This window comes from Symphodus melops, assembly GCF_947650265.1.
Source record: "Symphodus melops genome assembly, chromosome: 1".
Classification (NCBI taxonomy): Eukaryota; Metazoa; Chordata; class Actinopteri; order Labriformes; family Labridae; genus Symphodus; species Symphodus melops.
The window spans coordinates 24,200,924-24,223,239 of NC_136691.1; the positions used below are offsets into that span (position 1 = coordinate 24,200,924).

At 45.4% G+C, this 22,316-nt stretch overlaps 1 protein-coding gene across 2 annotated transcripts in view; it reads left to right on the forward strand.

Moving 5' to 3' along the window:
• The window catches only part of cd2ap (CD2-associated protein), a 39,582-nt gene that overhangs the window by 5,061 nt on the left and 12,205 nt on the right, over window positions 1-22,316 (forward strand). The window contains exons 2-11 of one of the 2 annotated variants that reach the window (XM_079339450.1): window positions 5,914-6,071; window positions 12,015-12,192; window positions 16,005-16,105; window positions 16,314-16,449; window positions 16,706-16,884; window positions 18,611-18,698; window positions 19,456-19,550; window positions 20,218-20,316; window positions 21,537-21,590; window positions 22,090-22,126. In XM_079339450.1, coding sequence (XP_079195576.1) covers window positions 5,914-6,071; window positions 12,015-12,192; window positions 16,005-16,105; window positions 16,314-16,449; window positions 16,706-16,884; window positions 18,611-18,698; window positions 19,456-19,550; window positions 20,218-20,316; window positions 21,537-21,590; window positions 22,090-22,126 — 1,125 coding nt within the window. The remainder of the gene's footprint in view (window positions 1-5,913; window positions 6,072-12,014; window positions 12,193-16,004; window positions 16,106-16,313; window positions 16,450-16,705; window positions 16,885-18,610; window positions 18,699-19,455; window positions 19,551-20,217; window positions 20,317-21,536; window positions 21,591-22,089; window positions 22,127-22,316) is intronic. The other variant, XM_079339451.1, reaches the window with a different exon arrangement.

Here is a 22,316-nt window from a genome sequence, read left to right on the forward strand (position 1 = left end):
TGGCTTTAGAGGGAGCACAGGGAGGAGGGCGCGTGGCTTTAGAGGGAGCACAGGGAGGAGGGGGCGTGGCTTTAGAGGGAGCACAGGGAGGAGGGCGCGTGGCTTTAGAGGGAGCACAGGGAGGAGGGGGCGTGGCTTTAGAGGGAGCACAGGGAGGAGGGGGCGTGGCTTTAGAGGGAGCACAGGGAGGAGGGGGCGTGGCTTTAGAGGGAGCACAGAGAGGAGGGCGCGTGGCTTTAGAGGGAGCACAGGGAGGAGGGGGCGTGGCTTTAGAGGGAGCACAGGGAGGAGGGGGCGTGGCTTTAGAGGGAGCACAGGGAGGAGGGGGCGTGGCTTTAGAGGGAGCACAGGGCGTGGCTTTAGAGGGAGCACAGGGAGGGGGCGTGGCTTTAGAGGGAGCACAGAGAAGAGGGGGCGGGGCTTTAGAGGGAGCACAGAGAGGGGGCGTGGCTTTAGAGGGAGCACAGGGAGGCTGCTACTTTTTTAAAATCCTGCTGGCTTTCTAAAATGACCCACCCTGCCTGTAAAGACCATGTGTCATAACAATCAACTCTTCTTTCAGTTACTGATCATTTAGACGTAACTCGATCACATCATCTATTTTACTTCAAAATGTGTTCAAACAGGAGCCTTTTTTTGTCATCATTGTCTGCATAAATTCAGTCACGTAGATCTGCAAACTATTATTTATCACTTCACTCCTGCAAAAAGTTGCATAACTTTATAATTGTCAACAACCGATGATCTATAATCCCAAACAATCAGCAGAGAGCGAGGAGAGTAACCATGGGTCACTACAGGGAGATTTAGCTGCTTTTCTACCCCCTCTCTCGTACGGCAGAACAACTCTGTCAGCTTGGTTGTAAAGCTGCGTGGTCCGGGTGCTGTGATGATGTGCTGGGACTGTAGTGGAATAAAAGGAGAAGGTGTGATAGATTTCACATGATGCTGCTGGACTGTTTCAATTTCAATCTTTCAATTTTCAACTTCATTTGTGAGGGACCGTGTGCAATAAAGACACAAATGTAACCATGTGATGCGTTGCACCAGAGTTAGCCTGAGGCAGTCCCTTTGGCAGCCGACAAGCTGTCAAATCTGCTTCCTTTGTTCCCATGGCAACAAGCTCATTAGACTCGACAGTGTTCTTTTCTTACTTTGTTGAAGAGGTGCCGACACCTGCTCACCATACTCAGTGCAATCAAATAGTTTCTGCTGATTTCTCTCTCTCTCTGTATTGTGATATTGCTAAACGGGCTCACCCAAGCTGCTCGCCACCTTCTGTTATTTTTACCGCTCGCACGTTGACTCTTCACATTTTCTCTCTTCTCCAGCGTTAGCTGCAAAGTTAGCTGTAGCTGTTTCACGCCGCTAGCTTCAACAAACTCTGTGAACTGGAATATCTCCACACCGTCTAGCTGCTTCACTTAATAGTGACGCACGGCAGATAAAGTCTATGATGATGATGATGATAATGTGTGTAACACAGTGTTTAACAGTGTGAGGGCTCAGGTGAGCCCTGCTGTGTGAGCAGGACTCAAAGGCTCCTTATCTGTATGCTGGGATCAAACCTCAGCTGTGACTCATCATTTCAAGAGTAGACGGTAACTTTGTAACCAGTCAGTCCTGCTGCTCCAGAAACTTCTCTCACTCTTTGTTGTTATCACACCTGACATGTTAGCATCATGCGTGTGCACAGGTCAGCCTCTCTGTGTAAAGGCTCTTTTCCATTGAATACTGAATTCTCCTTTTTTTTTTTATTTATCTCAGGTTTATTCAAATCCCCCCCCCCCCCCCCCCTGAACTTTGTCCTGTGGTGGATGACCTCTGACCTTTGTGAAGTGATGCGTGTGTGTTGGGATGGATGTGAGCATGATGAGGACACATGAAGAGAGGAGTGTGTGTGGCTCTCAGCCTGCTCACAGAATGAACACAGCTCTCATGACTTTTTGATTGAACATTAACCCGCACTGTGGCGCTCTGAGATTTACTCGCCAAACGGAAAATCTCCTCGTGTTGCACAGAGCTGTAAAGTCCTCGCACACACTCTCTCTCTGTCTCGTGCACGCAGTGAAAACCACAGGTGTAAATCTAGTTGAGTTCCTGGAGGTAACCAGGCCGGGGTATTTCCCACAACCTGACGATCTGATAGGTCAGATGCAGGTGAGTGATTTTTTTAGTTTGCGTCATCAAAACTACAAGTATAAAACGCATGTAATATAGTCTGACACACACACACACACACACACACGTCCTCTCACAGTCTCTGTAGTGTCAGTGTGTGAGCGTCTCCACTCAGACTCAGGTACAGAGCACGCTGAGTCTGACACACACACACACACACACACACACACACACGTCTAATAATCAACAGGCTGATTATATACTCAACAAAAATATAAACGCAACACTTTTGTTTTTGCTCCCATTTGTCATGAGATGGACTCAAAGATCTAAAATTCATTCCAGATACACAATATTACCATTTCTCTCAAACATTGTTCACAAATCTGTCTAAATGTGTGATAGTGAGCACTTTTGCTTTGCTGAGACAATCCATCCCACCTCACAGGTGTGCCACATCAAGATGCTCATCAGACACCATGATTAGTGCACAGGTGTACCTTAGACTGTCCACAATAAAAGGCCACTCTGAAATGTGCAGTTTTGTCTCACAGCAAAATGCCACAGATGGCGCAAGCATTGAGGGAGCGTGCAATTGGCATGCTGACAGCAGGAATGTCAACCAGATCTGTTGCTCGGGCATTGAATGTTCATTTCTCCACCATAAGCCGTCTCCAAAGGCGTTTCAGAGAATATGGCAGTACATCCAACCGGCCTCACAACCGCAGACCACGTGTAACCACACCAGCCCAGGACCTCCACATCCAGCAGGTTCACCTCCAAGATCGTCTGAGACCAGCTACTCAGACAGCTGCTGAAACAATTGGTTTGCATAACCAAAGAATTTCTGCACAAACTGTCAGAAACCGTCTCAGGGAAGCTCAACTGCATGCTCGTCGTCCTCATCGGGGTCTTAACCTGACTCCAGATCGTCGCCGTAACAGACTTGAGTGGGCAAATGCTCACATTCGATGGCGTCTGGCACGTTGGAGAGGTGTTCTCTTCACGGATGAATCTCGGTTTACATTGTTCAGGGCAGATGGCAGACAGCGTGTGTGGCGTCGTGTGGGTGAGCGCTTTGCTGATGTCAATGTTGTGGATCGAGTGGCCCATGGTGGTGGTGGGGTTATGGTATGGGCAGGCATCTGTTATGGACGAAGAACACAGGTGCATTTTATTGATGGCATTTTGAATGCACAGAGATACCGTGATGAGATCCTGAGGCCCATTGTTGTGCCATACATCCATGAACATCACCTCATGTTTCAGCAAGATAATGCACGGCCCCATGTTGCAAGGATCTGTACACAATTCTTGGAAGCTGAAAATGTCCCAGTTCTTGCATGGCCAGCATACTCACCGGACATGTCACCCATTGAGCATGTTTGGGATGTGCTTGACCGGCGTATACGACAGCGCGTACCAGTTCCCACTAATATCCAGCAACTTCGCACAGCCATTGAAGAGGAGTGGACCAACATTCCACAGGCCACAATTGACAATCTGATAAACTCTATGCGAAGAAGATGTGTTGCACTGCATGAGGCAAATGGTGGTCACACCAGATACTGACTGGTTCTGAGTCCCCAGACCCTCAATAAAGCAAAAACTGCACATTTCAGGGTGGCCTTTTATTGTGGACAGTCTAAGGTACACCTATGCACTAATCATGGTGTCTGATGAGCATCTTGATGTGGCACACCTGTGAGGTGGGATGGATTATCTCAGCAAAGCAAAAGTGCTCACTATCACACATTTAGACAGATTTGTGAACAATGTTTGAGAGAAATGGTAATATTGTGTATCTGGAATGAATTTTAGATCTTTGAGTCCATCTCATGACAAATGGGAGCAAAAACAAAAGTGTTGCGTTTATATTTTTGTTGAGTGTATGAAGAGTCTCATGTTGTCATGTAAATCATCATTTATTATTCTCTAATGGATTTTAGTTTTTAGTCTGTAATGTTAATGCAGTGGGGGAACAAGCAAATATATATTTTACATTTCTCATTTCCTGCTCTGACAGAATGATTGATTCTGTGATTGATTCAACAGAACATAATGCTTTCTCAGTTAAATGTACTGTAACACAAAAACACTATTTGTTATTTCAGCCATTAAAACATGTTTGGTCTGTATGTTTCATCTACCTGCCACCTTGACCAGTGAATCCAAAGGTCAGTTTGGGACCCTGTCAGTAATATGGTGAGTGTCAGCAGCTGTAGAGCACAGGTGGTTGGTTGTTACAAGCAGGCGTTACCATGGTAACTGCAAAGACCACAAGCAGGTTTGTAGGGACGACCCGAGACGAGTTAAACCTTAATGAAGCAAAAGTATGATTTATTCGATTACTCGATTCGGTCGGGATATTCGATAGAATACTCGATTACTAAAATATTCCTCCCTGTAGTGTGTGTGTGTGTGTGTGTGTGTGTGTGTGTGTGTGTGTGTGTGTGTGTGTGTGTGTGTGTGTGTGTGTGTGTGTGTGTGTGTGTGTGTGTGTGTGTGTGTGTGTGTGTGTGTGTGTGTGTGTGTGTGTGTGTGTGTGTGTGTGTGTGTGTGTGTGTGTGTGTGTGTGTGTGTGTGTGTGTGTGATAATGTGGTTTGACTTGACTCTGAGAAGAATGACATGTGTAAACTACTGAAGCAGTGTAGACAGTGAAGGAAGGAGCTCCACAGTGTGACTCAGTGATCAGCTGTCTGAAGCCTTCATGAGTCTTTCTAAAGTTCCTCTCATCTTCTGAGGCTCATGAAGCTGACGCTGTGTAGCCAGCCTAGCTGTTGTTGCTAACTTCCTGTCATATCTTCATGCTCATTGGTCGTGTTTGACCTCGTGTTTAGGACTCTTGGACGACTCGTGTCCAGCTCCAGACTGTCAGCTGTTTGTAAAAATACGACATGTTTCATTCATCTTTGCTTTTAGTTCAGCTCACGGAGTTTCTAACCATCTTTGTTTTGGAACGTGCATCATGTACTTCGCCTCTTTTGCCCCCTACTGGCTGTAATAGGAACTGCATCATGGGAAATGAGTCTTTCTGCATTGCTTTGCGGCTGTATTGACCACGTGATGATATACTGCCACGTGGAGCACAGACTGAGGTAACCGTGTAATATGAAGGCAGTTGATGCTGGAGCGGGACGTTAACCAGAGATCTCCTCTACTCTCAAGATAAATATTTATAAATAAGCTCGGGTTCGACCAACATGAGGTATTTGGGGCCAATAGTGATACTAGGGGGAGAAAAGATCTGATATCAATCTGTCGGCTGATCCATAGATAGATATAGAATGACATTCTGGAAGTTAGACTTGTGGAAAAGACGTTTAAGACGAGGTGGTCGGTCAGCGTGAGAGGAAGTGTCCGCATCGCTGCTCCACGCCCTGCAGAGAGCCAGGACGCTGGTTGGATATCATGGCACCCTCTACTGGTGAGAGTGTGACACAGTGGAAGTCGAATGACATGCTGTTTGACGGGTGAATTAGTGGAGATGCAAAGAGCGACAGATAATGTGAGCGGGCCGATGAATCAGACGCTCAAACAAAAGACAAGAATCTGCAGCCTCTTCACAAGTCAAGGATCTGATTTCTGTCTGAGCTCAGTTACTGCTGCACACTGTTTGAACTCACTCGGTCTCCTGTTCAATCTGTGTCATTGTTTGTTTCTCTCACTCCTTCATTTCTTTCCCTCGTCTCTCCTGATTTGTCTTCAGCCTGTCTTTGCTCCTTGCTGTTTGCCTGTGTCTCCCCTGATGTTCTCCTTCTTTCTCTCTTCTCCCGTCCGGGCCCGAGCAGAGGTTGTGGTGGAGTTTGAGTACGAAGCGCTCCATGAGGACGAGCTGACTCTGCGACCCGGGGACATCATCAAGAACGTGCGATATGTGGAGGAGGACGGATGGATGGAGGGAGAGCTCAGTGGGAGGCGGGGCCTCTTCCCTGACAACTTTGTCAAGGTGAGAGGACAAACTTTTACCTTCTTTGTCAAGGAAAGGAGAGCGAGACTAAGCAATCCCACTATTCTCTAAACCAGTGCTTCCCAAAGTGGGGGGGGGGGGGGGCACGGGAGAAATGAATAATTGAATCAATAGATTATTAACATGGACAAGTTTTTGACGGCGCTCCCACAGAAAGCGTTATGGATGAAGACAGTAGCAAAACAAAGCCAACTATTCCTTCCACGGCAAAGAAAATAAAATATGGTGAAACATTTCTGGCCTCAGGCTTCAGCTGTACTACGCTGCGTAATGAGGAGAGGCCGCAGTGTGCTGTCTGTGCTAGCTTCTGACAGCTTGAAGCCGTACAAGCTAAGACGCCACTTGGAGACAGACGGAGCACAAAGACAAGCCAGTTCAACAAATTGTTCAAACGCTCAACTCGCCTCTTATAAAGTTGCCTACCGACTAGCACAGTGTGAAACACCACACACAATAGCACAGGAATGAATTCTTCCCTGTGCTGTGGACATGGGTTCAACTATGTTGGATGACTCTGCAGACAGGAAACTAAGGGCAACTCCTCTGTCCAACAACAGCAGACATGTCAAAGGACATAGAGGTGCAGCTCAATGATGAGGTGCCACGGACTGCAACAAAGACTGTTTATTGATAACTTATGTCAGATGCATCGATGGACATGATATGAGGGAGGAATGGCTTGTCTGCAAACAAATGACTGGCAGAGCCACAGCAGAAGAACTGATTGAGTCTTACATGAAAGAGGCCAGTCTGCAAAGGGAGGACTGTGTGGATCTGCACGGATGGAGCGCAGGCTGTTGCTTGGAAACGGGGAGGGCTGCAAGCACTCTTCAATGTGCATGATACACCGCAAAGCTCTGGTATCTAAGGAGCTGAGCCCCGAGCTGAACGATGTTACTGTCAGCACCATTGCCACCGCCAATGACATAAAAACACGTCCTCTCAAAGCCCGGATTGTTTCGGCACTGTGCGAGGAAAGGGGCTCCGACCACACAGCTGTTGTGTTTCACAGATGCTGTCACGTGGGAAGGTGCTGTCCGGGGTCTTTGAACTACGAGAGGAAATCTGCATCTTTTTGAAGGAAGAGGGCAGAGATCCTGCCCACAATTTTGAGTGTAGCAACTTCCTCATGAAACTTGCTGACCTCAGTGACATGTTTCTGAAACTCAATGAAGTGAATTTACAATTGCAGGGAAAAAATAGACCGAGATAAAATCCCATCATTCATCAGAAAAGTTTCCAGAGAGTGAAAGGTGGAAATAACCTGCAGAACACAGTGGCCCCATGCATGGAAGCACACATCTCTGCCCTTCAAAATCATTTCCAGTGATACTTCCTGATGCAGGATTCCAAAGAACATGAGTGGATCCGTGACCCATTCAGTGCACCACTGTTCAGAGGAAGAACAGTTCATTGATGTCACCTCTGATTCAACATTGAGGCAGCAGTTTCAGTCAAAGACACTGGTTGCATTTTGGATTGGAGTGGAGAAAGATTACCCACTGGTAGGTGGCCATACTTCTTCCTTGTGTCACATCCTACCTATGTGAGTCTTTCTTCAGTGGCCTCAATCAAAACAAAATACAGATCAAAGCTGGACATTGAAAATGACCTCAGTGGCAATCTCAAAATTGCAACCCAGATTTGAGGAGCTCTGCAGCAGGCCCAATTTTTGCAGAGGCAATTTTTGAAAAACTAAAGTTTTATTTTATAGCAGTTTTTAAAAATGTTTTCAAAAGACTTTGTATAATTTACAATGTGTGCAGTAGCCTATGCAATAAACAAAATGTGTATATACATGTCTGTTTTTTGGGGGGAAAGGAGTTTTTTTTTTTGCTTGCCCTCTCTTATCAACTCCAACCTTGACTGCTCTACCTCCAATTTCATCCTAGAGCAACACCAACAGTTCCTTCTGCTGTTTAAAAGTTAGGCCTGCAGTCTGGTGCTTCTTTCAACAGCCCTGATCAATCAAAGCCAACAACACAGTTTTACAAAGATCCTTAAGATTCTTTCCAGAAACAACAATACCATAATGGTCAGCTATCTCCAATACCCGTTCCTTCTTACAGACATTTACAAATGTCACTGTGTGCCCTGAAAAACTCAAAAAGAAAAAGCCATGATCACAGAGCCAACACAGACCAGAGCTGCTTTTATATGCACTTGGGCATGCTTTGCCCTCGACAGAAAATTCCCCCTATCTGCCTAACAGAAAACTATCTGCAGCTCAACCCTAGTCTTCATGTGGTACTGATGGTAGGTACTTATGGACGACAACTCGGGAAAGCAGCCATTGATAGGGCGACATGAAAAAAAACACTCACAAAACAGTGTGTCAGCAGTACCAGTGACTTCCTGAATGGTAAAAAAAAACTCCCCTCTAGATCAACAAACAAAATGGCTTCCACTGAGCACATGGTGCATCTCCAAACAAAAAAAAAACAAAAACACACAACCAAACACCGATCTGGCAACAAAGCACAGAAAAGCAAGCTAAACCAACTGATCAAAACACCAACAAATAAAGTTTACCCAAGGCTATCAAACCACAACAAGAGATGGGAGACACACGAGAGTTAAAGTATAAATCATTCTTTTGTTAACCAAAAATAACCAAATCAAATTAAATGAACTCTTTATTTTCAAATGAAGACCAAAGTCTCAAACACCAAACTGCAGGGTACCTGTGGAGCAGAACAGGCAGAGCAGGTAGAACAGCAGGTGTGCTGAGGTTACTCCAATTAGTGTTCCAACCAGATCACATGGCTGAACACACCTTCAAGACAATCACTACAGAAGTCTCTGTCCTTCAGTTTGCTCGATCATCAGGAGCCCCTGTTCTGCTGCTGGCTGAAGTAAGACAACATGCGTGCATGCTAACAAACAGGGGCGGATCCAGACTGTTATGATCCGTGGTGGTATGAAGCTGTTGTGCATACAGAAAAGGGATCATTGACTCTCTGTCCTCACTTAGCATTTCTACTACTAACATGAAAGTATCTTAAATATGCTGCGTGTCCGCTCTGCTCCGCTACGGCTCCGTGCGCCCTCGTCCGTCAACCCCGCCCCTTTATGTCAGACCTGTGTTAAGAGAAGAAGGAATTCCTGCTTTTTACAGATTCACTCACCACAGGTCGTGATAACACAATGTGCATGATATGAAACCATTTGAAACACAAAAACAGGCAGTCATTGTTCTAAACCTTCAAAACAGAGTCATTTAATTATTCTTCTATTGATTTTTACATCAATCATAGACATTACACATTACACATGTTCATTAGCCATATTAGTACACAAGCATCCAACATAAGGCAGAAAAGAAAGTAGTGCCATGTGCATGAAGGGGAACAAATGCACGAGGGTCAGTTTAATTTGCGCTCAGCAGATTGGTACAATAATCCAGGAAGGCCATGTCTCACAGTACTGTTTTGGAGATCCCTCGTACTCCTCTAGTTTTATTGTGTCGTTACATCTCTGACCCTCCGAGCGTGTGAGGGTGGAGCAACACAGAGTCTTTTATCTTGAAAATAAACTGGATGTTTCAATGTTGTTTTGGTGTCTGACTTCCTCTCCTGCTCGATCATTTCTGTGCTACATTCATGCACATCCCAATTTCAAGGACAGCTTACTTTCACCTTGGTAATATCTCTAAGATCAGACAGATCCTGTCACAAAACCATGCAGAAAAACTGGCTCATGCATTTGTTACCTCCAGGTTGGATTACTGTAATTCTATTTTAGCAGGGTGCTATGGTAAATCTCTAAAGACCCTTCAACTCGTCCAAAACGCTGCAGCTCGTGTTCTGACTAGAACGAGGAAAAGGGACCACATTACTCCTGTATTGGCTTCTCTCCATTGGCTCCCTATAAAATCTAGAATAGAATTTAAAATCCTTCTGCTCACCTACAAAGCTCTAAACGGTCAGGCACCATCTTATCTTAAAGAGTTAATTGTACCGTACTATCTGACAAGAACATTACGTTCCCAGAATGCAGGCCTGCTTGTGGTGCCTATAGTCTCTAAAAGTACTACGGGAGGTAGAGCCTGCAGTTATCAGACCTGCTGGTACCTACAGTCTCTAAATGTACTACAGGAGGTAGAGTCTGCAGTTATCAGACCTGCTGGTACCTACAGTCTCTAAATGTACTACAGGAGGTAGAGTCTGCAGTTATCAGGCTCTTCTGGAATCGTCTACCAGTCGGGGTCCGGGAGGCAGACACACTAGACTTAAAACCTTTCTTTTTGATAAATCTTATAGTTAGGGCTGGCTTGGGTATGGACTCACAGCTCATAGTTATGCTGCTATAGGCCTAGATGACCGGGGGAACTGGCACCTTGAACTCCCCCCCCCCCCCCCCCCCCCCCAATTGTGTCATCTCCACCATCCCACTTCAAGCCCAGCTCAGTTTAGCAGATGGCTGTTCATCATGATCCGGGTCTGCTGAAGATTTCTGCCTGTTAAAGGGAAGTTTGTTCTTCTATGACGGATTAAGCTGGGCTCTTGTAATATAGCAATATATCAGTAAGGTCCTTTACCTGCGGTTTGTAAACATAATGATGAGCATGTTTGTAAAGTGTAAACAGATAACACCGGTTATGAATTGACGCTATACAAATAAAGATGGATTGATTGATTGATAAATGAATCACAGTGGTTGACTATTGGCTCTCCCGTTTGTCCCAGTCTATAATCTTCCGTAGTGAGATAGGTAATCTGCTAAGCAGCCTGGCCCAGTCACTGGGCTTTGACAGTTAATCCTTTAAGGAGCCTGCTGGTCTTTGTTTGTGAAAGCGTTAGTGTCTTTTGAGGTGTAGTCTTCGTCCCCTCTCCTGCTGTTGGGGGACATGAAGTCATTGTTAGTTTGAATGAATCCTTGTGTTTGTTGCACATACTGGATCACTTCAAGGTCCCTCCCTGTCATATCAGGAGCTTTTCATTTCTGTGTGAGTCTCTGGGTGACGCAGACTGTAAAAGCCAAACTGTTGGGGCTTGATGCACACTAAGTCCCGTCCTTAACAGTTACTGAAGCCATGCAAATCATAATTATGAATTTAAGCTCATTGTGTGCTCACCAAGTTTAAAAGTTTGTTGAATGATCCTAATACAACCTCTTCATCAGTGTTCATCATTTAAACCTGCACTGTTAAGGCCCTGACACACCAAGCAGACGGCAAAGAAATGGTGGTGACGAAGGCCGAAGGAGGCGTCTTGATTAAAAAGTTGCACATGAACACACCGCAAAGAATACAGCTGACCGCTAACCACCTGGTACGGTCTGACAATATGTGATATTAATAATATATAATATAATAATTAATAATATTCCAAAAAGTGCGTCAGGTGTCATAATCCAGGTAGATTTTGTGTGGTGAGTATATTTCAGAGAGCTATCTGCCACAGGGTAGGTAACTATCTCTATTCTCTATCCTATTCATCTCTATTCTCTCTATCTCTACTCTACTCATCTCTATTCTCTCTATCTCTACTCTATTATCTCTATTCTCTCTATCTCTAACCTATTCATCTCTATTCTCTCTATCTCTACCCTATTCATCTCTATCCTCTCTGAGTATGCTGGAAACTCTTGCAGTACTGGTTTGATGTCTTACCTCTTGGTATCTCTCCCTCTTTCCGTCATGTTGTTGTGTTTGGTTGTGGACTTGTGAATGCACTGTGAGAAAGTGCTGGAAGTGAACCCTCTCATGCTGGCTGCTGGCTCCTGTTGGTCGCTGTCTTAAAGTTGATGGTGAGGGTGGAGCAGCCACCATGTTAATGACATTAGGTGGGTGTCTGTAGTGTTTAGACAGACGGGTCGACATCATAACACGTGACTCTGGAAACAGCTGTGTGTCATGGTCTGATAATGTGACATTAGAAAAATGACTATAAACACTGTGTACTTTTTCTATCTTTTTAGGAGTTGAAGAAGGAATCAAAAGAGGTCAAAGAATCAAAGACTGAGCCAAAAGAGGAGACCTCTCAACCCAAGAGAAGAGAGAAGAGTGCTGGAAATGTGGCCAACCTGGTCCAGAGGATGAGCACTATTGGCATCCCGACAGGTGGCTTTCAGCCTCAGCCACCAGCAACTGCAAAGAGTAAGCTGCTTCAGCTCACCTTGAAGTGAGCGTCTGTCTGCTCGCTGTACAGACCAGGCGGCTTTGTAGCAACACTCGCGCTTAGTGGCAAACAAACCCCAGTTTTTTTCATTCTGGTCTTCAGAGTAATTTGCAAGTGGGTGACCTCATTGATTGACAGACGGTCACCATGGTTACTGATTCTCACCTGCCTGCAGCACATAGGAGAGAGAGCTGCTGACTGACATGACTTAAAGAGCATATTGCAGGTTAAAGACAAAACTTAACTAATCATAGGAAAATACGTTAACAATACTGTTTTTAAAGAAATTCTGAAATTAATAACCCACAGGGTCTCCTGGAGACGTTTTAGTACGTTTTCGCACGTCTTTGCTTTTTACTTCCGCATTCGGCTGTGACGTAACATAAGGGAGTCCCGCTGAATCCCCGTCTGTTTAACATAGAAAATCATGGATCCGAGTGTCACTCCCGTCAATAAAGAGGAAGAAGACATGTATTCCTTTACATATAATGGTCCACTGGTTTATTATTCTGAACCTGTTAAATGTGATAGAGAGCAGAAACAGGCAGGATTAAAGGAATAACGGCCTCAGGAGAGAAGTGAAGCTGTGGTGTGAGGAGAGACCCGGAGCAGGCGTCCTGCTGAGTGACAGGTGTCAGCTCGCCATATATGGGCGAGTGCTGTGTTCACATCAGCATATGTAAAGTTTGTAATCACATTCAATCAATTAAAAAACTATTTGTAGAAGGTGCAAGTGACGATCATTCACCTTTACATTGTATGGGAGCTGCTTGTAAAAACGGCAAATCTGTACAACGTATTACGGTGCCGCGCTGTGCGCGCGCGAGAGAGAGAGCGAGAGAGAGAGAGAGAGAGAGACAGACAGACAGACATAGAACCCGATTACACGGCCTGTGCAAATGCAGCACCATGTCTTAATTGTTTATTCCTCATGCAGCCCAGTGCTCACGTTGTTATAGAAAATACAGTGTATGGTGCAGGATCACGGCGCACGTAATCCACACAAACATGCACAACAGCGCACACACTCCACAGTTTAATGCGTGCACATATATTAGGCTACTACAAAAAGTTTAAAGTTTTAATTGGATAGAGGACCGACGTAAAGCTTGTGTTTCTGTTTGTTTCCAAACCGCGCGTTCCGTCTTTTCCCACTGCGCACACACAAACACACACACACACACACACACACACACACACACACACACACTCCACAGTTTAATGCGTGCACATATATTAGGCTACTACAAAAAGTTTAAAGTTTTAATGGGATAAAGGACCGACAGAAGTAAAGGTTGTGTTTCGTTTCGTTTCCAAACTGCGCGTTCCGTCTTTCCCCACTGCGCACACACACACACACACACACACACACACACACACACACACACACACACACACACACACACGCGCGCTCTCTTGTAACAGAGTTGGATTTATAATAAATAGTATGACTACATATATTAAAACAGACTGTCCGGTGTCTATTACGCTCACACTAGAGAATATAACAGAGGATTCCAGCAGATCAAATCATTAAACGCTTTCTGTCTGCGTATATAATATTTGATGTTAAACAGCCAGAGATTTAAATCATTAATAAGGAAACGCTTTTGTGTCTGATGCCGAAATATTCAATGTGTCTGTTCGATCGTTTCTGAGGTTGTGGGAATAATTCACCAAAAAACACTTTGAATAATCAGCCACTTACACTGTGCACCTGAATGTGCACCGCGCAAATTACAAACTATTGCAGGGAGGCATCCTGTCTATTCTCACTCACTACCACGTATCATCACACCTCTTTAATCATGTTTTAGCCTGTTTTTTGTGCTTTAATTCTTTTGTGCTGCCTTCTAAATGTTTGTTTGTAAAGTGTTTCATGCTCTCCGTGCAAGACAAGTTCCCCCAGGGGCAATAAAGGCTTCATTCATTCATTCATACACAGACGCATGAAGCCGATCAAAGCAGAGTCAGAGAACGGGAGTCCCTTATGTTACGTCATATGACGCGTTGTTGAAAAAAAAGCACGTTCTAAACGGCTATGCTAAAACAGCCACTTTCTCCTCTAAATTAGAGCACTTATGTGTTGTAGAACATATTAAAAAAATAACCTACTTATTTTACAGCCATTAACAGACTATATAAAATATTAATTACATTTTTTTTTTAACCTGCAATATGCTCTTTAAAACAGCATGAGTGGAAATCAATGTGTAGTAAGGCTGAACGATGTATCGTTTTGTGATCGAAATCGCGATTTCAAAAAACGCGATCACGTGATCGCCAAAGCTGCGTTTTTTTTTTGGCAGTGCTTCTCCCGACTGACCCAGGAGCTGTTGTGTCAATTTACACACGCCGTCTATTCTGTCCCTGCGTGTGTGCGTGACTTCTTTAGCCTGATACACAGCTCGACAGATAGCTAACAGTTTTCCTCCAATAAAGAAGCTGAAGTTTCTTTGTCCAGTCTTTAATAAAGGAAGCTGTAAAACTAAACAGACACCAAAACATTAGTTATTCATCTCATAATATGCCAAACAACCGAAAAGTCAGCTAGCTTGATGCTAACGTCTATGAGAATTTGAATAGGAATGCTAGCGGTTAGCATCGCGAATGTATCCATTTTTATCTCACGTTATAACCTTATTAAACATACTCAAAATAAACAATGCAAGACCTGAACATGAAATGTCGCTCACAGGCAAATGTTTCAGCCGTATAGATAGAAGAAAATATGGAGACATTGTTGGCTTCTCTTGTTGCATAACTTCTGTGAACTAAGTCACCTACGGCAACCCCAAAGGCCCAAAATATACCAACACTTATGACCAGATTTCTGTCAAACTGACACTAAAAACAAGAACATCACACCGTCTGTGTGTTTCTTCTTAATAAATAAATCTGAAATCAATTCTTAACTTTAGTTTTCATTCTATTAATTTAGAGTTCTGGCATTTAAAGTTATAACTGGTATGATGTCATTTCCTGTCATGTTTGTAAATGTTACTGTACATTGAGAACATTGCACAAGCTTGATTTGAAGAAAATCGTGATAAAAAAATCGAAATCGCAATTTTTGCCAGAAAAATCGCAATTCAATCTTTTCCTAAAATTGTTCAGCCTTAACAACAGCTAACAGAACAGTTTCTCACGCCGTATGGGTTTGAAAAATATCAAAAGAGTTGCATATGACCAGGGTGGACTTGTTTTTATGGACTCTTAAGTGTCCTTTTCACTGCTGTGGACCCACTGTCTGTGTCGAGCATAAACTGCAGTATTAATCCTGTTCTACCATCTCTCTGCGTTGGCAGATCGTCAACACGTTCAAATCCTTCACCGTCTCAGATTCATGTCGCACAGCTGTCATTAGTGGATGGGTCACAGGTCCAGCCATTATCATTTCTGCTTATCCACTTCGGGGTCATGGAGCTGCTGGAGCCTGACATAGACAATGAAGCTGAGCAGCTTGTACATACAGAACTCTGCGGGGAGTCGAACCAGGAACCTCCTCGCTAAGCACTACACCACCCTGCAGCCCTAAAAGACACATTTGATTATTGAATTAAACTGATGAAAAAGCTGCATAATGACACCATGTTTCAGAAAGGACACATGATAGAAATAGGGAGCAGTAGAGCGCGGTTACAGGCTGAAGGTTGTTTGGCGTGGTTCACTTCCTCTCACTCACGCTGCACAAACAGCTGACAGACGGCTTGTTATTGTGTCACATAAAGAGCAGGAGTCCACAGGGGCTTTGTTGATTCACTGGCTTTTTGTGAACTCACCTGTGCAGAGCCCAAGAAGAGGCAGTGCAAGGTGCTGTTTGACTACCAGCCTCAGAACGAAGACGAGCTGGAGCTGAAGGCCGGAGACGTGGTGGACATCATTGAAGAGGTATTTGAATGTCGGATGAAGGTTGGATTTGAATGCTTCACTTTGTTTTGTACTCTCAGTCAAGTTGGCGTTGTAAGGGGAGGACTTTGTGTTGTTTAATAAATGTAGAACGTTGGTATTTGTATCATGAGTGGAGTTTGGGTGGAAACGTTGAGCCTGTGGACACACAGAGACAGAAGAAAGAGTGAGTGTGTGCTTCTCTGTGCAGGTTGAAGAGGGCTGGTGGAATGGAAACTTGAACGGCAAGTCAGGACTGTTTCCCTCCAACTTTGTCAAAGAGCTGGACACTGCTGGAGAGGAGGCAGAGAGCAATGACAGCGGAGCAGCAGCAGCAGAGGAGACGGGTGAGACAAAAGGCCTTACTCATGTGAAGTGAGAGGGAAGCTGTCAGGTAGCTTTAAAACACGAGCAGCCTCAGGTGCGTGTGTGTAAGAATCTGTGTCTGAATCAATACATCTTTGAAATGAGACGTTCAGGGACTTGAAAATGTTGGTGTTCATTGGTGCATCAAACCAGAGTTCAGATGTGTGACAGCTCGTTCCATTGCTGCCTCAGCAACAGAACATTGATTCATTGGTTTTTTTTGTATCTCCTCCAAAGATGGAAATGGAATGGAAAGCGTCAGCACTCCCACATCGCCACAGCCCACTCCAGGAAACGGAGTTATTGCTCAGCCCAAGAAGATCCGAGGCATCGGCTTCGGAGATATTTTCAGAGAAGGCTCGGTGAAACTAAAAACCCGGCTGTCAAGTCCTGAATCAGAGGAGAGGAAGGTGAGAGTAAGTGTTAGGACAAGTGCTTGTTGATGTTGTAAATAATGAAAGGATATAGTCCTGACATATGTCCATGCAAACAACAGCAGCTGTTTTAAAAAGTGAAAGAGAGTATTTCAATTCAACATCGGGATGACTCCACATCACAACTACAGAAAGAACGTGGAACTTGAAGCAGACATATTGGCTTCCTCCTGTGTAGCTCAAATACGAGGGAGCAAAATGATGCATTGCACCCTAAGGTCAGTGTAGGGAGCAGACTCACGGCGGCGCTTCTTTACTCTTAGATTTCGTGGGTTGAGTCGTCTCTCAACCGGAAGGTTAAGGGTTCGATCCCAGCTCCCGCAGCGACATGTCAAACCTCGACTTGCTCCCTCAGCTTTGTCGGCGAAGTCTTCTGTCAAAGACGAGACAGTCTGACACAGATCCAGGAGATCTTTTTACCTGTAACATGCTTGTCAGAGCTTTGAGTAATATTGAACTGACTGAAGGTGTGTGCTGTTACTCCTCTGCTGAAGTATGAACGTTTCCCTCCCAGCATGGTGGGAAAAAAAGAGAAATATTGTAAAGCAGTTGGTGTGAAGCACGTGACTGAATCCTCCTGCAGGTTTCATGCTGCACACATTCCTGCTTTAGTGAAGTGTGATCTTTAGCAGCAGGCAGGTTTTACTCTCTCAAAGACAAACTAAAGATGCACTAACTAACAGGAGCTTGTTCAACTCTTCTCTCTCCTCTTCACCACTAACACAGCTTGTGTCACTTCCCTCCTCTCTTCACATCCTAGCACATGTTGCATGCCCTCTCACTCTCCACTTCACATGCAGGGCTGTATCCACCTGGAGCAGCCCTCGTCGCCCCCCTGCTGCTCTGCGTGACATCCTTCTATGAGCAGAGGGATCCAAACCCTCCCCTGCTAGTTCATCTTTAACATCATTGGTCTGGGGTGTGTCCTTTGGGGCCGCTGTGGCTCAGTGGGTATCGTCGTCGTCGTCGTCGTCTCTCAATCAGAGGGTCGAGGGTTCATCCCTCGGCTCCTGCGAGCAACATGTCCGACGTGTCCTTGGGCAAGATACTATACACCCCCCCAACCAGCCGAGGAGCACTGCCTCCCTCACTCTTAGTGTGAACACCTGATTAATAAAGTAAATCTTGTTCTTTGGATTTTGAATGTGATACTAAGCGTACATTTCTCTCTCTTTTTGACATAGTCTCATGCTGCACTCTCATACCGTGCTGAAGCATGTTTCTGCCACCCTCCTGTTCCCTCGCTGCTCCAGGACAAAGCGGGCCTGAGCACGGTTACCTCGTCATTAGAACACATGCATGGCTTTACGTGATCATAAAGCGCGCTGAGTTTACAAACCACACGGAGAGCAGGAGAGCTGCTTACTGTGATGTCAGTCAGATACAGACAGACCCACTGTGCTCCACGCGGCGTGTCCCCGTGCCTGAACTGCACCAGGCCGACGCACACCTGTCAATCACTCGCACTAGTCAACCGAACTGCACTTGAAGGGTGAAGCGTGCCTGGCGCCCCCCCCCCACTACAACAACTTGTAAAGCTCTCCATCCTGTATAGGCCTCAACGATGACCTTTAATAACCTTCCAGGATCACTTAAAGACGGACTCATGATCTAATTGGTTGGAAACAGCAGCTGTCATCGATGGGGAGTCGTGTACATAAAGCCACATTTCCACTCATGTCCATCTGTATGGTTTGCTTCATTGTAGCCAACCCCATCATTACCATCTGCTGCAAAGCCTGCCCATCCCAACACGAGCGACGTGCAGAGAGTAGACGCAGACAACAAAGCCAAAGGTAAAAACTTCCAAACAACTCAAAGACTTGCTCTGACATCACTGATTAGTCAACAGTAATAGTAGTTTTTCAGCTGTACTGTCCTATTAGACAAACCAGAGGTAATATTCAAATTCAATCAAAGCTTTCGCTGTGTTGACTGAACATTTATTTCTGCCTTGGAGTGAAGTGTAGGACTGTAAACCTTCTGAAGGTCTCGTCTCAGAATTGAAAAGGCATTTTTACACGGTCCTGTCTCGGTCTTGAACTGGGGGGGACTCTGGATTTGACATGAAGACCACCACTGATAGACTTGTTTCTCATGTCATTACACCAAGGAAAGGTCTCTTCCTAAAAGAACAAATAACCTCACTTCATGTATGGTTTGGTCACACCTGCAGCCTTCCTGCTCTTATGTTCTCTGTTAGAGACACCAAGACACAAGACCAGGATTTCTCAGTCTTGGTCTTGTCTGGGTCAAAGAGCACTCTGGGCTCGGTTAGTCTGGTCTTGACTACAACACTACCGAGAAGGTCAATTCTAGTTGTCTCATGCCGCTTCGTGCTGGAGCGAATATTCCAGTCTAATGTTGATCAGATAACTCGAGATAGGAACATCTCTTAACTTATGCCTGTCCTATTACACAATGCAACACTATTACATGTTAGCGTTATTAATAAAGGTTTCTTTCATGCCTTTCAACGTTACACTGTTGACATGCACGTCTGCTTGTCACGCTCATCTTTTCTGTTTGCCTCTCATCATTTCTGTTCTGCAGCGAAAGAGTGCTGTAAGGTCACGTTTGCTTTCGACTCTACAAACGAGGATGAGCTGAGCATCAAAGAGGGAGAGGTCATCCACATCCTAAGCAAGGTACGTTTCAGTGCTCTCGCCCTCAACATTTGGAGTGCCAGCGTGTCCTAACAGCATCGACAAACACTTGATTCTCTTCCTACGAGAGGGACCTGAGTGTGACAGGGCTCTACAGTGGAGTGATGGCTTCTTCAAGTTTGTGTGCATACACACAAGGGGATCATAATTAGCCTAGCATAATGTCCCCACTTCTCTGACCTCGTTCTAACATGGAAGTGTCTTCAACATGTTCGGACCTTATAAACCAAACACGTTGCTCACGAGGATCAAACCAACACAAGTCTGATATGCTGTTTAAAAAAGCAGACATGCCGATCCATCAGTCATTATATCGACCTCTTCTTTCCCACCTGTTCTGGAAGGCTGATGTTTCTCAGTGTTTTTTTTTGTTTTTTTTTCATCGCAGAGCGAGTGTGTGATTTTTAAAGCGTGAGAAGGTTGGTTGTATCCAGAGAAACAGACACTGCTGCCTCTGATGCCAGGCAGGAGCTGTGAACACCGTGACTCAGCACACAGCCTGCCTTTTTTTAGCAGTCCACCACCATCTAGTGGACACTGTTAAGAAGTGCTTCACGCACCTCCTCTGTTCTCCCTGAATCAGCTTCCTGCTGGGAGCATATTAGATGAACATATTCACAAATGAACGACTCCTTTCTTTTTGTAACAGGACACGGGAGAGCCTGGTTGGTGGCGAGGGGAAATCGACGGCAGAGAAGGCGTCTTCCCTGACAACTTTGTTGTCCTGCTGTCTGAAGCAGAGAAAGAGGTGAGTTGAAGACTTGGCACAGTCCGAACGCTGCAGTGTCTCACTTCTGAGGATTTCAAACAAGCAGTTTATCCATGACCCACCATACACCTTACTCAGGTGTGGCTCAGCAATGAGCAGTTTAAGGACAAACATTTAGTTTTCTTCTTGTTCAAAGGCAGGTTTGGTTCTCCACATCCACAAGTGTTTTTTAAGTCCTGACAGACATCAATAACGTTGCTCTGGACCGAAGAAAAACTGTGTCTGTTAAAAGGCTGTAAAAAACTTCAACCAATGTCTGCAGGAGTCTGTCTGGCCCGACCGTTTAGTGCTTACTTACCGCTGAATGACACAATGAATCTACACAATGTAAGAGATGAGCTGAGGTCTTTTGGAGCCACAGCGCTCGGGGCGTGGATTTGGAGGGAGCACTGAGAGGAGGGGGTGTGGCTTTAGAGGGAGCACAGAGAGGAGGGGGCGTGGCTTTGGAGGGAACACTGAGAGGAGGGGGCGTGGCTTTGGAGGGAGCACAGAGAGGAGGCGTGGCTTTAGAGGGAGCACAGAGAGGAGGGACGTGGCTTTAGAGGGAGCACAGGGAGGAGGGACATGGCTTTGGAGGGAGCACAGAGAGGAGGGGGTGTGTCTTTAGAGGGAGCACAGAGAGGAGGGGGTGTGTCTTTAGAGGGTGCACAGAGAGGAGGGGCGTGGCTTTAGAGGGAGCACAGAGAGGAGGGACATGGCTTTGGAGGGAGCACAGAGAGGAGGGGGTGTGTCTTTAGGGGGAGCACAGAGAGGAGGGGGTGTGTCTTTAGAGGGTGCACAGAGAGGAGGGACATGGCTTTGGAGGGAGCACTGAGAGGAGGGGGTGTGGCTTTAGAGGGAGCACAGAGAGGAGGGGGCGTGGCTTTAGAGGGAGCACAGAGAGGAGGGGGTGTGTCTTTAGGGGGTGCACAGAGAGGAGGGGGCGTGGCTTTATGGAAGCACAGAAAGGAGGGATGTGGCTTTGGAGGGAGCACTGAGAGGAGGGGTGTGGCTTTAGAGGGAGCACAGGGAGTAGGGGGCGTGGCTTTAGAGGGAGCACAGAGAGGAGGGGGCGTGGCTTTAGAGGGAGCACAGAGAAGAGGGGCGTGGCTTTAGAGGGAGCACTGAGGGAATGCTACTTTCAACATCATGCTAGTTTTCCATAATGACCAGTCCTGCCTTTATATCTTTGATTCTCTGTTTTTATCTTCATATTTTAGAGTGTAACGTCCAGAGGGTCGCTGAAATCTTCACCTAAGCAGGAGTCAGAAGAGGTAAAGCACTCTGGTTTCATGTCATGTTTTCAAAAGAGGTGGAAAATGTTTATTGTCCCAGAGGAGGGTTAGATTTGTGTCAGAGGTCATACAGACGTCCTAAAAACAGTACATAGACATAAATACATACTATGTAAAACATAACTGTCATGGGCATCCTGACAACGGATGTCAGTGAGACACAAAGACAAACAGTATATAGTGAAAGTATACAGGCAACAAGGCCAGCAGCTCCTTTAAAACCCAACTGAGGGACAAAGGAGCTGAGCTGTCTGTTACATCAGAGCCTCCTCTAAACTCTGCATGCAGACGGTGCAGAGGGTCTTCCTGGGTGGCCTTTGTCTTCTGATTGGCTCTCACTTGAGTTGAATGTTGGATTTTATCTGACTCGACTTGTTGAGCTCGATCATTGATGTGAAGATTGTGAAACACATCATCGTCCACTTTGATGTCACTGACCTGTTTTTTTTTTTACCTCCACCTTTTTCCTTCCTGTCAGAAACCCAAGAAGCCACCTCCACCTTCAAAAAGCATAGGTAAGGAACACACCACCTCATTAAGAGCTAACACCTCAGAGGAAAGGGTGAGAACTCTGTTGAGACCTTTTGATCATGCAAGAAAGGAAAAAGAAAAGAACATGGGTCTCATGTGTTTTATTAAAATAGAAACAACTTTAAGTTTCATTAATGCTCAAACACGTTATACTGTGTGCGCATGCGCAGCTGC